Source organism: Coregonus lavaretus (assembly GCF_964263955.1).
Source record: "Coregonus lavaretus genome assembly, contig: HAP1_SCAFFOLD_1387, whole genome shotgun sequence".
Taxonomy (NCBI): domain Eukaryota; kingdom Metazoa; phylum Chordata; class Actinopteri; order Salmoniformes; family Salmonidae; genus Coregonus; species Coregonus lavaretus.
The window spans coordinates 14,691-30,200 of record NW_028158717.1 but is presented as its reverse complement, the minus strand read 5'-3'; the positions used below and the strand labels follow the sequence as shown (position 1 = coordinate 30,200).

General features: G+C 43.6%; 2 protein-coding genes across 3 annotated transcripts; both read right to left on the bottom strand.

Annotated features, from left to right (window-relative positions):
• Window positions 1–29: 29 nt before the first annotated feature.
• On the bottom strand, window positions 30–2,925 carry LOC311123667 (homologous-pairing protein 2 homolog). 2 transcript variants are annotated; one of them, XM_084197911.1, is made up of 8 exons: window positions 2,831–2,925; window positions 2,512–2,612; window positions 2,317–2,406; window positions 1,238–1,349; window positions 1,011–1,156; window positions 880–933; window positions 545–604; window positions 30–283 (listed from the first exon to the last, which is right to left on the bottom strand). In XM_084197911.1, exons 1-8 carry the CDS (start codon window positions 2,850–2,852, stop codon window positions 227–229), a joined length of 642 nt encoding a protein of 213 aa, XP_084054037.1. In that variant the 5' UTR covers window positions 2,853–2,925; the 3' UTR covers window positions 30–226. The 2 variants fall into 2 exon arrangements, with proteins under 2 accessions (XP_084054037.1, XP_084054036.1); XM_084197910.1 differs by lacking the exon at window positions 30–283 and having other exon boundaries at window positions 285–604; window positions 2,831–2,917.
• Window positions 2,926–3,162: 237 nt separating this feature from the next.
• LOC311123669 (reticulophagy regulator 3-like) lies at window positions 3,163–14,062 on the bottom strand. The gene is made up of 9 exons (XM_084197913.1): window positions 13,246–14,062; window positions 9,687–9,793; window positions 9,250–9,280; window positions 9,015–9,141; window positions 8,733–8,817; window positions 7,962–8,099; window positions 7,723–7,802; window positions 7,078–7,210; window positions 3,163–5,382 (listed from the first exon to the last, which is right to left on the bottom strand). The coding sequence occupies exons 1-9, from the start codon at window positions 13,488–13,490 to the stop codon at window positions 4,832–4,834; spliced, it is 1,497 nt and encodes a 498-aa protein (XP_084054039.1). The 5' UTR covers window positions 13,491–14,062; the 3' UTR covers window positions 3,163–4,831.
• Window positions 14,063–15,510: the final 1,448 nt, after the last annotated feature.

Below are 15,510 nucleotides of genomic sequence, written 5' to 3'. Positions count from 1 at the left end.
TTTGCTGATGAAGTTTGATGAAAGTATTTCGTATGAATATGATTTTTAATTGCAAGGATACATCTGTACAAGGTATTATTGCAAAACATTAAGATTCTTCAAATCAACATCAAAACATACAAATAAAAAATAGTAATTAGTTATTCCTGGAATGAGTTTTGATGGCATAATGCAACTCCATCTGAATTGACATTCAAGTCAAAGTAAGAGATCCTCCAACATTCTGTCAGGTACTTGGCATAGTCACTTTACAGTCCTCATCAGTCTCCACACCAACTTCTTCCTAAACAGAACACAAAAAAGATGCTGACATCTCAGGTTAACAAATAGAGTAAACATGATAGGCATTTGTCTGCCTCTGTCATGGTGATGTATGAAGAAGAAAAATGTATGCACTCACTAAATATAAGTCGCTCTGGATAAGAGTGTCTGCTAAATGACTAAAATGTAAATGTGATGAACAATGTCTCATTTCCCAAATACAAACAATAGAATGAATGTGTAGAACAGTCACTATAGATCTATGTTTTGCAGAGCATCTTACCAGAAATTGCTTCTTGGTCTTGGGGTATCCCTCCAAAATGGAACCCATCATGTCAGATGCCTGAGAGGAGCAGAGACAAAATCAGACTATTTGTTCTGGTTTATCCTGCTCTGACACTAATACCCTTATGGCTTTGATCAAGTAAGGGCTCTATTCAATCCAAATTGCGGAAGTACAGTGTGATTGAAATTTTAAGGCGTCACTGTCAGCGGAGACTGCATTCACGGTAAACGATGCATGTCTACTTGATCGGAAATTACCTTAACATTTATATCACGCTATCTGTAAGACTTCAGCAATACAGCTGGAATAGAGCCCTAAAATAAATAAATCACCAGTCTCTTCCTCTTCTTCCACTCTTTCACGTAGAGATGTTTCTCCTTGTAAACCTGAAGGAAAGATGCATGAGCACAGTATCTGGGGAAAGTGTTTTGTATTTGAACCCAGGTCTGATTGTGATCCATACCTTCTCCTTCTGCTCTGGTGTGACATGATTGGTCGCTGACTTGATCTTCTCCAGGCGCTCCCTGTACCCAGAACACTCTGCTTTCAGCTCCTGGATCTCTGACATCATTTCCTCTGTGGTCAGGGAGCTGTTGAGCTCCTTCAGCTCTGCAATCAGAGATAAAAGTATGTCAGATAGTCCAGTGTGTGTGGGTAGGGTGGTGATAGGGCCAAAGAGGGGAGCCCTACCTGCGTCCAGCTGCCTGCAGCCCTGAGAGACAGCCTCCACCTGTGTGCTGAGGTCAGAGATGTGACTGTCCATGGCCTTCAGATCTGCCTCACTCACCTCTGCAAACTGGGCCTGGAGGCAGTCAAGGACATTACTGGGAGTTACTTTTACCATTTTTTTTATTGCAACTTTCACAACTATGTGGTACATTTTCACAACTATTAGTACAAAACATATAATCAGAAAGTCCGTTTCAAAACAACACATTTTCAATTTACTATAACACAAAATCAGTCCCCTTTTCACCAAACTTCACACTGCTTTACTACAGTTGTATTGGCCAATACAGAACTGTAATACCCATAAATGTATTCTATTTACATAGCAGACTCTTATCCAAAGTGAGAACAGTGAGAATCGAACCCACAACTCTGGTGTTGCTAGTGCCATGCTCTTATGAACTGAGCCACGTACAGGACCACTACAATACACAAGTACAATACAGTAAAATAAACAAATACTTGATTACAATACAGGTGGAAGATGTATGATTGCCATCCCCATGAGCGTACCACCCTCCTTCAGGCCATGGATGAGGCATGCAATGATTTCAATCCAGACCTATGTCAGGCCTGGATAGAAAATTATTAACATTTGATGTTTATAAAAATTTGACGGGTAGTGCAAGTTTATTGACTAATGTGAAAACAGTGTAATGTGCTGTAATTTACAGTACTGTAGCGTACTACATTCAAAGGGCAATTTGAAACGTATATCTTACATTTTCTGCTTTTTTTTGCTATTGGAGTATGTTAAAATAACTAAATTGAGAAGATATCATTATGTTGTGTTTTGGTGATTTTGAAAGATGTCTCCAAACAAAATGAATGCACAATGAAGGGTTTTGAATGCAAGACTGATTGCTTACAAGTGTTAACAGTTTGGAGTGTTTTACTAATTCACTACATACTTGTGAAGAGCACCAAAAAACAACTGTAATCATCAAAACAGAAGAGATTCAGAACAGCAGTGGCTACATATTACCATCAACATATACAGTACACATTGACGTGCTGCTCTGATACTCAGCCTGGCTCACCTGATCAGCAAAGTATATCTTTTGCTTCCCATAGGTTTTCTCTTTGATTTTCCCTTCCTGTGCCAACTGTTCCATGGCTTTAACCACAGCCTACCAGGATAGGAATGAGTCATCAAATATACATTTGTTTAAACATGCTGATCATTTAATAATGAAAATCATATCACTGGCTCAGAACAGTTTAGCCTTTCTCACCGTCTTTCCCAGGCCGTGCTGCTTCTGTAAATTGCTAAAGACATCTTGGGCACTGTAAGGACGGTTCTTCTCGTTTAGGTAAGCAAATATGACTGTTAAACCTGAGAATAAAAACACAAAACAGTGACCTCTGAGTTGTGACCTGTATAACTTCTAGCTGGTCTTTGGATTTATCAGTGCAGCAGGTCAGTGTGTGCTAGCTTGCTGTACTGGTTCTAACGTTAGCTAATTCGGTTAGGAAAACATCTGTCATGTTTGGCAACCTCCAGACACAATCAATGTAGCAACCAGGTAAAATAAAAAATATTACATCTCATACCTCCGTTGTCTTTTTTGTTCATTTTCTTTATTCCGTGAGCTAGTAGCTATCGCTAACTAACTTATGCTAGCTAGCGGTGCAATAATTAATTACCTAGTTGAGTTTCGCGCGCCGTGATGCATTGTGGGTGTCCAGGCTTTACATACGTCATTTCAAAACAAAAGGCTGTTTTGATCACGCTCCACCTTTGTGCATGACAGCCCTGCGAAAGCTCGAGTATGGACTCTCGAGGGTTACATGAAATAAGCGCCAACAACATTGGCTGGTGGACCAAAAGGAGGAAATTGTGATTTTGGATCTGTGGAATATTGCATTGTTTATACATAACAAAATAAACATTTAATCCAGACTTCATATTTAATAAGATTTGCACATCAAAACATATCAAAACCAATGTCAGAGAGGAAAAATACACTGTACTGAACACATTTACTTAACATAATACTAATAATGAAGAATTGCCTGGCCGTCTTCATGGAGAGACACTGTTTAAACTAAAGTGGTCCAAAACAAGTCATATAAATTCACTCTTTTTATTTAAAATCCCAAACCTTTTCAGATCAAACCGATTCTGGTTTCTGGGCCATCTCCATGAACAGGGGGATCCAGAAGTTCTATTGTATTAAATCTCCCACAGTCATGATATTCTATACAACACAAATAGCATTATTGGGCAATTTGTCTTATATATAAAACAAGCATTGTCTCTTTCTGATTGTTTGATCCAGCTACTTCAGCAAAACCCAACTGCGGATCATTTGAGTTTCAATGACCAAGAAGAATCACTCCTATTTATTAGATTGTTTCCATGAAAAGACAAATGCAGCAGGAGCTTGCTTTCCCATGGCAGGGTAATCATACTGACCTGCACACAAAAAAAGAATAGGCTAAGATTTACTGCACCCTAGTTTTTAAAAGACAAGCATATTTCATATTTTCCTTTACATATTCACACTTTTAAAAAGGCTAAATCCGGTTGAGTTTTGTATACCAGCATTTTGTCCACCCATCAATGTAAACATGTTTTCCTGATGCTTTTCTTAAGACGTTTACAAATGTGGTACATGCATGAGTTGAGGTTAAACTAAAGGTTTATATTCTGTACTTCTGTGCTACTTATATATGCATGTCTATTCTACAGACTCTCCTCTGAGAAGGATCAGCAAAAATGAGTGAAGATGGGGATTGGGAATGCCACGGGAGAAGGGATACAAGGAGCAGGTTATCTTGATAAAATAACTTACTGTGATGACAAAGACAAAAAGATCTAAACAGCCCATGACGGAAGAAACATTCGGGGGGGAGACAGTAAAACATTGAACTAAAATGCCTATCCCCTTTCTTTAAAACAATGATTTCAGACTCAAAACAAATTCATGTCTCAATCAAGAATGATCCCTAAAAATATCACCATTATTGACTTAGTTTCTAATAGAGAATGAGTGTCTTGAAATGAAAGCAGTGGCTTTTACTTAACAATTGTCCCAGTCAGATATTGCTAAAACTATTCTAAACAAGGTCATTGCAGTTGTAAAACTTCACTAATCAATAGGAATGTCATACTTGGTCCCATATTAAATAGCCCTGTGTGTCTAGCCTTTTAGAAAGTGTGTATACTACCTAGTGGTCGACTTTGAAAAAAAAACAACGTATTACTACCTAGGGCATACTGGATGACAGGACAGGGAAGTGGTTCTGTAATGCTGTTTCAGAAAGATTACGTTTTTTACATTGCGTTTCCTATTGCTCAGTCTACAAAATAATACTTTCTGGATGACGGTGGCTTACACATACAAGCTACAGACTAGAGGAAGAAATTGAAAAGTGAGATAGAAAAATAAAGAAATCAGAAGTACTTCACAGTGATATCAATCAGGAGCCTGGCTGCTGGATCCTACGATTAAATTACTCACACACGCACTCAAAACAATCCATGAACATTCCAATCACTCAATCACACACAAATACTTAGTTTGATTGTTATACACAGGTAGAGGTGCCTCACTGTGGTTTCCCCAGCAGGTTGGAGAGGAAGCTGGACCCCTGTCCCCCACCCTGCCCTCCTGCACCCCCAAAGGAATCCATCTGGTTCAGCTCTGACTGGTCCAGCATCTCAAAGTCCTCTCCGTCCAAGTCCGTGTCCAGCTCTGAGCTAGACTGCTTGCGGTAGCCCCTGTTGGACCCTGCTCTGATGGGCCTCTCCCTGCGGGCGGCAGTGGGACGGGGCTGCATGGCCCCAGCCAGTGCCGCCTGAATCATGTTGCTGGCGATGATTCCAGCCAGGTCACCTCCGAGGAAGTCGGAAGCGGGGGGGAGGCCGCCGAAGGACAACTCCTCGTCCAGGTCGTCCTGGTCAGAGTCCAGGTGGGATTCCACATCCAGCAGCTCGGCCGTGGTTCGGGGGCCAGTCCGCCCAGACCGAGGTCCCAGGCTGGGCAGCCCGATGCACGAGTCATCGTCGTCGTCCATCAGGGTGGCGTCTGGGTTGATGGACGGGAAGTCATTGAGGTCTTGGGCAAACGACTCCTCATTGTCACTGTGTCTATCAAAATCTGAGGATGAACAGAGAGGAAGGGGTTCAAGATGTTGGAATGTCATTTGTAATTTAAAACACAGACCATCACCCTGCACAACATGTCTTACCAGAGTAGGCAGTCATGCCACAATACAGAAAACAGTACAGTGCCTTATGACATGTCATCCTATCATGTAGGCTCTAATGTTAGCTACTGGGGATGTAACGATTCACAGATTCGCATCGGTCCCTGATTCAAATGTTTAACATACGACTGCATCGGTTCGTGGACCCAAAACCGATCCAAATGTAGCATGCATCAGTCAGAAAATAGATTCAAACGTTACGAATCGCTGATTCACATTTTTTGTTGTTGCTCATATTACTTTCTCTCTGGGCCTCCTGAGTGGCGCAGCGGTCTAAGGCACTGCATCGCAGTGAGGCGTCACTACAGATCCGGGATTGATCCTGGGCTGTGTTACAGCCGGCCGCGACCAGGAGACCAATGAGGCGACGCACAATTGGCCCAGAATCGTCCGGGTTAGGGGAGGGTTTGGCCGGCGGGGATGTCCTTGTCCCATCGCGGTCTAGCGACTCCTGTGGAAGGCTGGGCGCACGCACGCTGACACGTTTGCCAGTTGTACAGTGTTTCCTCCGACACATTGGTGCGGCTGGCTTTTGGGTTAAGCGAGCAGTGTGTCAAGAAGCAGTGCGGCTTGGCAGGGTCGTGTTTCGGAGGACGCATGGCTCTCGACCTTCGCCTCCCGTACGGGAGTTGCAGCGATGGGACAAGACTAACTACCAATTGGATATCACGAAATTGGAGAGAAAAAGGAGTAGAAAGTACAAAAAATACTTTCTTTCTACCTTTTGAAAATACCTCTGATCTTTTGAGACAACTGATGTGTCCTCTCCTTCAGTGTCGAACTAAGTCTGTAACTGCGTTGACAGTCATTGATCTACAAGTCATTTTGTATGCCGAACAACCTTAGAGAATATTAGTAGCCTAGTCAAACCACGCACTGTGCCCAGCTTCACGCACTGTGCCCAGCTTCGCATGCTGACCAACTCAAGGTAGGCAGTCTGTTCCTGATCTTGCACATCTACGCAGCACCTTCAGCATTCAAATGCTAAAATGGCTTTGAGATGGGGTGAAATCCAAAGTTGTGTTCATTGGCTATGTCATACCCAATTTGTAAACAATAAATATTGACACATTACTAGCTCAAACACTTAATCTGCAAAAATTACAAGTTAATTATTGTGTGATGGTGATTTCAGAAGCAAAGTTGGGGGATAAAACATAGGCTACATTGCCCCCCCCCTAATCTGATAGTGGGGTGGTAGATGCCTAGTCTCCCTTATGGTTTAGATCAGGTGCCTACATAGTATACTATACATCATTTACACACACACACACATCAGCTCAGATAGATCCAGCCCAGAGAGGCCCAGCTCATGATCTCCATCAGCAGCAGATTTGAATTTAGAATGGAAAATGAATGTGTTTGCATCTCTAAATCAAAAACAAAGTGTCAAACTAAAACGTATCGTTCCTGTATCGTATCGGAGCCCATGTATCTAGATACATATCGAATCGTCTTGAAAGGGAAAGATGCACATCCCTATTAGCTACATTACATCTGCCTCTAATTCTCGTGACTCCAGAGCATGTGTGCCTGGAGGTGCAGACTGCAGACTCAGCGGGTGGGTGGGTGGGTGCGGACTGTACCTTCTGAGCCCTCTGTGAGAGGAGTCTGGCCACGGGACAGATTAAAGGTCCCATTGTCTGTGTATGAGACCTCAGCATCAGAGTGCTCAGAGTCTGTCATCGCAAGTTCTTTGGCCACTATAGCATCGTCAAACTGAAAGAGAGCAAAGACATTGAACCTTGTTAGTAATTTATAATATAGTATGTTTCCTCTTGAATTTATACATAGTCAAGGATGACATGTTTTTATTTGTATATATTTTTTTACTTCACCTTTATTTAACTAGGCAAGTCAGTTAAGAACACATTCTTATTGACGGCCTACCCTGGCAAAACACGGACGACGCTGGGCCAATTGTGTGCCGCCCTATGGGACTCCCAATCACAGCCAGATTGTGATACAGTGCCTTAGATCGCTGCGCCACTCGGGAGCCCATGACCTGATATGACCTGATATGACTGGGAGGGCCTGCTATTTCTATCTCTAAAGGGGTCAGGTTATTTTCAATCTGAGACCAGCTGCAGGCTTGAGCTACATATGCCACTCCTGGCCATCTAACTGAGTAATAACCAACAAGTAGGCCCATTTAAATAACCATGACAGTCAGATAGATGACAACCTGACTACGCTTTTGGACGGCCTGTGAAATACATCTGGTGAATTACCGTCGGGCAGAATGCAGCAAGCTCCTCCTCACTGTCACTGGCATCACCGGAGGCTGCACCCCGAATTGGCTTGCGGAGGACTACAGAGCAAACACAGACCACAGGTTACAATGACTGAGCTACTCCGTTGATCCAGTCAAGTTAGAAGGAGATACACTGGTTTAGGTTTGCAAACTGTAGCTATGCCAATACAACTATCAGACAAACACAAACAAACAGGCAACCCACTCTGTACTCACACTGGTTGTCGATGGGCTTTGACATCATGTACCCGCGAACGCTGAAGTCCAGCCACTGCAGGGCCGGCTCCAGCTTCACGCACACACGCTGCCACACTCGGTGGTACGCTGCCAGGGGGCACAGCAGAACAGCCAGCACTGGGACAAGAGAGAATGGCTTAATGTTAGTGGAAACATCACTGGGCATAAACAAAAAGACAGAGAAAATAACCATGGCTGCAGAAACAAAATGCATTAATCTGTACTATTAGGCTCTGGCTCACCTAAACCCCAGCTACTCTCCTCAGCCCACACACCCATGGGCTTGAGCCCAACTAATCTCGCCATTAAACAGAGAACAAAACAAAGAGGGGGAGCACTAGCAGCCACAAGATTGTTAGGTACGTCAGAGGGCCCTGGCAGGGCCTCCCTCTTCCTGGCTCTCCGGTAGATTGGTCGCTCTACATTGGTTAAAGGTGAGGGGATTAGCATGTCTGAGCCTGACCTCCTTCCTGTATCTCTCTCCCTCCCTCCCTCTCCCTGCCTCCCCCTGAGTCCCTCTATCCCTGCCTCCCCGATTCCCTCCCTGCCTCAGCCCAGCCAGGCGTTAATCACCTCACAGACAGAACCCTGGTGCCAGGGGACCACAGATCTGGTTTCACCAGCCATGCATTTTTAACAGGGGAAGCCAGCTTGAGTTTCCCCGCCATTAGGGAGCTCTGAATGGGGATGGTGTTTGGGAAACAGGAGGGTGGGATTGGTGGTGGGTGGGTCGTTTCTCACTGTACTCACCTGCAGAGTAAGAGAGCACCAGTCCAGGAATGTACCGTCCAACCACGGCCAGACAGGTCAAGAGGGCACAGGTCAGGAGGCAGAACTAGAGACAAGAAACACAGACAAAGGTAGTCACCTTCAGCAGGTTCAACTGCAAGCAATTATTTTAGTTCAACTGGTCAAGTTACTGATTAGCTGTATGTTCACAGTAGGCTGAGAGTAGACAAGATATTGTATTAGGGTTTAGGGATTATATAGGAGACCCTTCATACTAGTACAAGGAGAGTGCCATGGCCTCACCTTGCCAGGGTTGTGGCGTTTGAACTGCACCAGGCTGGATGTAAAGGCCAGCCCAGAGACCCAGACCTCAGCAATGTGGTGACACAGCTCTGGAACACTGAGCACCCCTGGCTGCACCAGGCCCCAGCTGCAAGATAGGATTACAACAACATCAGTGACATCATCTCTCTGTGACCACTGCCCAACCAGAATGTGACGATAGGATACAAATGATGTATTTAAGACATAGGCCTACCTTTCATTTTCAGACTCATCAGGCTTTTTAACTGTGGGAAGAGAAAGAAAATGCATTTAACACCCACATTTAGCAACCACAGCATCACTACACTTAGACACTCTATACCACATGAGTTTAAATGAGGACAGGCATAACAAAGGATATGATTAATTATACAGGGTCTTACAGGGTCTAATGAATAGTACAGACCAGGGCCAGGCTGTGAAACGCTTACAGATGTGTCTCAACCCTCAAATGTAAAGCAGTAGGGTATTCACACCAAGGGTAGTATGACACTGGGGAATAAGGGACAGGATCTAAGAACCAAGTCAGGTATAATTAACACAGTAGAGCAGAGGTACTCAGCGGGGACAGACCAAGACACAGTGGGGCATGAGGCATTGGGTGCAGAAAAAGGAAGACGTTCCAGAAATAATGTACTATACCCTCCTCACCTCTGATCTCAGGCCAGATCTTGTTCCTCCAGCTGTCAACGCAGATGAATACAACCAGGCCTGAAGACAGCAGGAAGAGCAGGCGCAGCGAGGTCAGGGCAAAGAACCTGGAACAGAATACTAAGGTCAGCTTCACAACAGCTGATGTTTCCTTTTGTTTAAGATGTCACAAACATACCCTGTGGACTGCCGTGCAAGTGGCAGTTATGTCCAGACTTAGGTGTCTGTGTGTGGTGCCTCGGTTACTGACAAAGGTGGGTTGCTGACTGAATGTGATGGAAAAGGCCAACACTACAAATATTGTGGTGATAGTTTGTGTGTACGTGACTTTGAGCTCTACTTTGAACACAGGTGTTTCCTGTGTTTCTCACCTCCTGAGTAAAATGTTCTCAGAGTTTCACAGCAGACAATCTATACATTAGTTCAAATGAGGACAGGTATAACAAAGGTTTATAACTACATTAACTTCAAGCTCACCAAGAAGCAAACATACTCTTTCACATTGCCAGGCCAGCATTGTAAATAAGAATTTGTAATACCTACATGTTTCAAGCAGACCACCATAGTCCCAGTGCCCAAGAACGCCAACGTAACCTGTCTAAATGATTACTATTGCCCCGTACCACTCACATCTATAGCCATGAAATGCTTTGAAAGGCTGGTCATGGCTCACATCAACACCATCATCCCAGACACCCTGGACCCACTCAAATTCGCATACCGCCCAAACAGATCATGCAATATCTATTGCACTCCACACTGCACTTTCCCAATTGGACAAAAATAACACCTATGTGAGCATGCTGTTCATTGAGTACAGCTCTGTGTTCAACACCAGTGCCCTCCAAGCTCATCACTAAGCTAAGGACCCTGGGACTGAACACCTCCCTCCTGACGGGACGCCCCCAGGTGGTAGGCAACACATCCTCCACGCTGAACCTCTACACAGGGGCCCCTCAGGGGTGCGTGCTTAGTCACCTCCTGTACTCCCTGTTCACCCATGACTGTGTGGCCGCACACGACTCCAACACCATCATTACATTTGCCAACGACACCACGGTGATAGACCTGATCACCATCGACGATGAGACTGCCTAGAGGGAGCAGGTCAGAGACCTGGCCGTGTGGTGCCAGGACAACATCCTCTCCCTCAACATCAGCAAGACAAAGGAGCTGATAGTGGACTACAAGAAACGGAGGGCCAAGCACGCCCCCATTCACATCGAAGGGGCTGTAGTGGAGCGGGTCGAATGCTTCAAGTTCCTCAGTGTCCACATCACTAAGGATCTATCATGGTCCAAACACACCAACACAGTCATGAAGAGGGCACTACAATGCCCCTTCCCCCTCAGGAGGCTGAAAAGATTTGGCATGGGCCCTCAGATCCTCTAAAAGTTATACAGCTCCACCATTGAAAGCATCTTGACTGGCTGCATCACCGCTTGGTATGGCAACTGCTTGGCATCTGACCGCAAGGTGCTACAGAGGGTAGTGCGTACGGCCCAGTACATCACTGGGGCTGATCTCCCTGCCATCCAGGATCTCTATACCAGGCGGTGTCAGAGGAAGGCCCTAAAAATTGTCAAAGATTCCAGCCACCCAAGTGATAGACTGCTACCACACGGAAAGCTGTACCGATGCACCAAGTCTGGAACCAACAGGACCCTGAACAGCTTCTACCCCCAAGCCATAAGACTGCTAAATAGTTTGTTAAATAGTTAACCAAATAGTTATCCGGACTATCTGCATTGACCCTTTTTGCCTCATCACATACGCTGCTGCTACTGTTTACTATCTGTCACTTTATTCCTGGTTATATGTACATATCTACCTAAATTACCTCGTACCCCTGCACTTCGACTCCGTACTGGTACCCCTTGTATATAGCCAAGTTATCGTTACTCATTGTGTATCTATTATTAATTGTATTATTACGTGTTTTACTTTTCTATTATTTCTCAAAAAAAATTCTGCATTGTTGGAAAAGGCCCATAAGTAAGCATTTCACTGTTAGTCCACACCTGTTGTTTACAAAGCATGTAACAAATAAAATTGTATTTGTTCTTAATTGATCTGCCTGGTAAAATAAAGGTAAAATAAAAATAAACAAGCCTAGTAGCCTACCGATTGGTTTCAAAAGCAGTGTTGAAATTCAGGACTATGTAATCTATCTATGCAAACAACTGGCCTAAAAATTGATAGCTAGATAACAGCTATTACACGTGGCTCCATTACCATGTGGTTTAACACAGCTAAAAGACAGTTAGTGGCCACAATAACAGCAGAGTGAAATGTTGGTGATAGCCTACATCATTAAATATCAGAGAACTCTTGGCTGATAATGCATGGCATACAGCTTCTTATTAGCAGTATTGCGATAGATAACACATACAGAAGGAAAAAAACATGACGCCCATTTCTTAGGAACCTCAGTTTAAAGTAAAAAGTACACACACTGATTGTGTGAAAACTAAAACACACAAAATAATTGTCAAATTCTTATACCCCAACACCAGCACTGTTACTTTTTTAAAATGTAAATTTAATTAATTTTTTATTCATTTAGCTGACACTTTTTCCAGCGCGACTTACAGGAGCAATTAGGGGTAAGTGCCTTGCTCAAAGGCATATTTTTCACCCAGTCGGCTCGTGGATTCGAACCAGCAACCTTTTGGTTACTGGCCCAAAGCTCTTAACCGCTAAGCTACCTGCCGCCTTACTTCCAGTACACTTCTCCCCCCAAAATGCATGTGACTTGTATCATTCCATGCATTACTATGCATCACTCTGGGCATATATAGCCTACTACTCCACTGTGTGTGTACTGGGGCACATGTAAAGGGGAGAGAAAAACCGAGGCTGAAATAAGTAGTGGTCTAATCGAATAAAGGCTGCATGCCTGAGCTGGATGAACTACATGTCACTACAGCATGACCGCCACAGTGATTTATGACACACAACAATAAAGTCAATGTACAGTAGGAGAAGGAATTCAAAGATTTTACATGGATTCATTAGTTCAGCACACTAAGAAGGCTGACTTCTTGACATCGATTGATTGGTGACATGGTGGCTGTTTGCATTGGCACATGTAGGATATTGACTCTGTAATACAAAGTGCATCGACTTTTTATCGGGCACATAGCCTTATAGGTCTTTTACTATTGTCATATCACTAATTCCTTTCACAGATTCTGTTTTGCACTCCTTATAGACATTTGACATATAGGCTGAACTAGAGTAGTTGCAGTAGTCACAGATTCAACATACTAGGCCTATTTCCATCGAAAGATAATAATGTCAACCCCCAGAGTAGATAGTGTTTCTAATGTAGCCTACAGAAGCACAATGGTGCTTTGCCGTTCTATTAATAGCAGCTCTGGTGAGCCATCTGTCTTATCTTAAATTGATGGGAGACGTTTTCTATGTGCAAAAGCTTCTGGTGGTACAGTAGATAGGATTACTGTACTTAGATAGGATGTATGTAAGTCATGAATTATACATTGTACAAATAGCTTGTCATCACTGCTATATCATTTATAATTTCACAAAAACTTACCAGAACACAACGTTGACCACTGTGTACAGTAGCACACTCTGAAACGGCCTTTCCCACACCAGCACGGACTGTAGGTAGGTCACCACCGGCTCGTAGGGTCCGAGTCTCTCTTGAAGCGAGGCTTTGACAACGCGGACCTGGCTGTCTCTTTCGCTGGAGCATGGTCGACTTCTCAGGCCAAGAGTCGACCCCTGTTTTCCTGAACACTCTCCCATGGCATCTCCCATTCCTTCCGTGTGTGCCATCTCTCGCGTCAAATGTTGATTAAATAACCCCAAATAACACCTCGGTATAAATATGGAGCTAACTAAAGAAAGTGTCGTGTCCTCACACTTTCACGTTCAGAACAACCGACGCCGCTTTTAGCCGACTAGAAGACGATATAGCAGACTTGTTGCCCCCTCGACTGCCTTGTCTCAAACAAAGCTGACTGTCAAAAGTCCCTGCCCGAACGAGCCTGTCAGTTAACAAACATGTACGAAATACGCTACCATTACTGTAGCTAGTCAAATTTACCACGCAGTGTCGTTTCACCTGGCTATCTGGCTAATTATTTTGTTAGCTAGCCAAATAGCTAGCTAGCTATGTATTCTAACTGAGTGCTAATAGCGCAGCTAACTGCTGGCTTAGCCAGCTAACGTTAGCTAGCAAGCAACTGCACGATGCTAGCGATATCTTTACCAACTATGACTAGAAAATATTCATATCAATTATTTGTAAAATAGCACACACAAAAAACGGCCACTTACTTTGACATTATTGCCGAAAATTATCCAGTGGTATTGACAATATGGCGTTGTCCTAAACCTACCTAAGTGAATCGCATTTTTTTTTTCAACAAAAAAATCGTAGCCAACTGACAAACACATGCGTCAACTGCCTCACCAATCATAAGCAACCGCACGACCTTGTCGTTTGTTGTGGATTTACTTGTGGACAGACAAGTGTGTGAATGGCATTCCAATAACCCAGATTGAGGAAATCTAAAATAAATCAATTCTGTAAAATATCCTGTACTTACACTTTACTATCACAATCATCAGACATCACACTGTACAGCAGTTGCAATGAAACCATGCATGCAGTATGTCTCATATTCTATAATTACAGCTAGATGTATGAATGAGTTATAACTGAAGTTGGTAAAAAATAAAAATAAACATTTCCATACCCTTTAGAAGATTTATAGAAAAACACAATTTTTGTATTCTGCAACAAATCAGATGCCACGTAAATAAAGTAGCTGGATAATTGCGAGTATAGGGATTAATGTCAGCGCAGTTTCTTTTCGAAAAGGAAGCAAAAGAAACGAAACGGGGAGGGACCTACCTGAATTTGTCCAATAGAAACTCTCGTTCCGTTTTGCAGCTGTTTGGATAATGATTACACCCCTGATCCCATGTTTAAAATGCATAATTCCCCCTAATGTGGGTTACTGCTCATCGTAAATAACGTAAATACTTATTTTTCGATAAGGTTTAACGGCAGTTGACATCCAAAATATGTTGCATTACCGCCATCTACTAGACTGGAGAATAACGCCGTTATACTTTGCTTTTTAAAAAAAATACCCTTACCATCCAACCCTACACTCACAAAAAATCCACCACCCTACTCCACTATTTAACTCTATCTAGTCCTACCTCAGGCCAACAGCCTGAAAGGATGGGACACGACCACTCAACACACCCCCTAACTCTTCTGACTTCAAGTCTCATACACCCAAATACCTCTCTGCAGCTGCCACCACAACCTCACTTTTCTGTGACTTATGTTCCATCCCTGCAGTACAGTTGATAACAATTGCTATAAACGCTAAAAATCAAATCTTACTGAAGCATATATCACTTGTTGGCCTATCCCTCTGTACTGGTACAGATCTACTACTTACACTACTCCTCTCAGAATCGCTCCCCTTTGACCCATCTTCCTGTACTTTCTTCACTGCCTCAGCATATGACAACTTCTGCACTACTCTAACCCTGGAAACCTCAATATGCCTCTCTCGCACCAGACATTTCTGATCCCCAGCCCCATGGGCACCCCTACAATTAACATATACCACTACTTTCCCCAATACTACACATTCCTTTGTCTCATGCCCTTCTGCACACTTCTCACACTTAGGAACCTCCCTACACACTGCTGCCACATGCCCATAAGCTTGACACCTGTAACAACATAATGTATTCGGCACAAAAGCTGGTACAGGTTAACAAAAATCCTAGCATCACTTTGTCAGGCAAAGACTCAACATCAAAACTC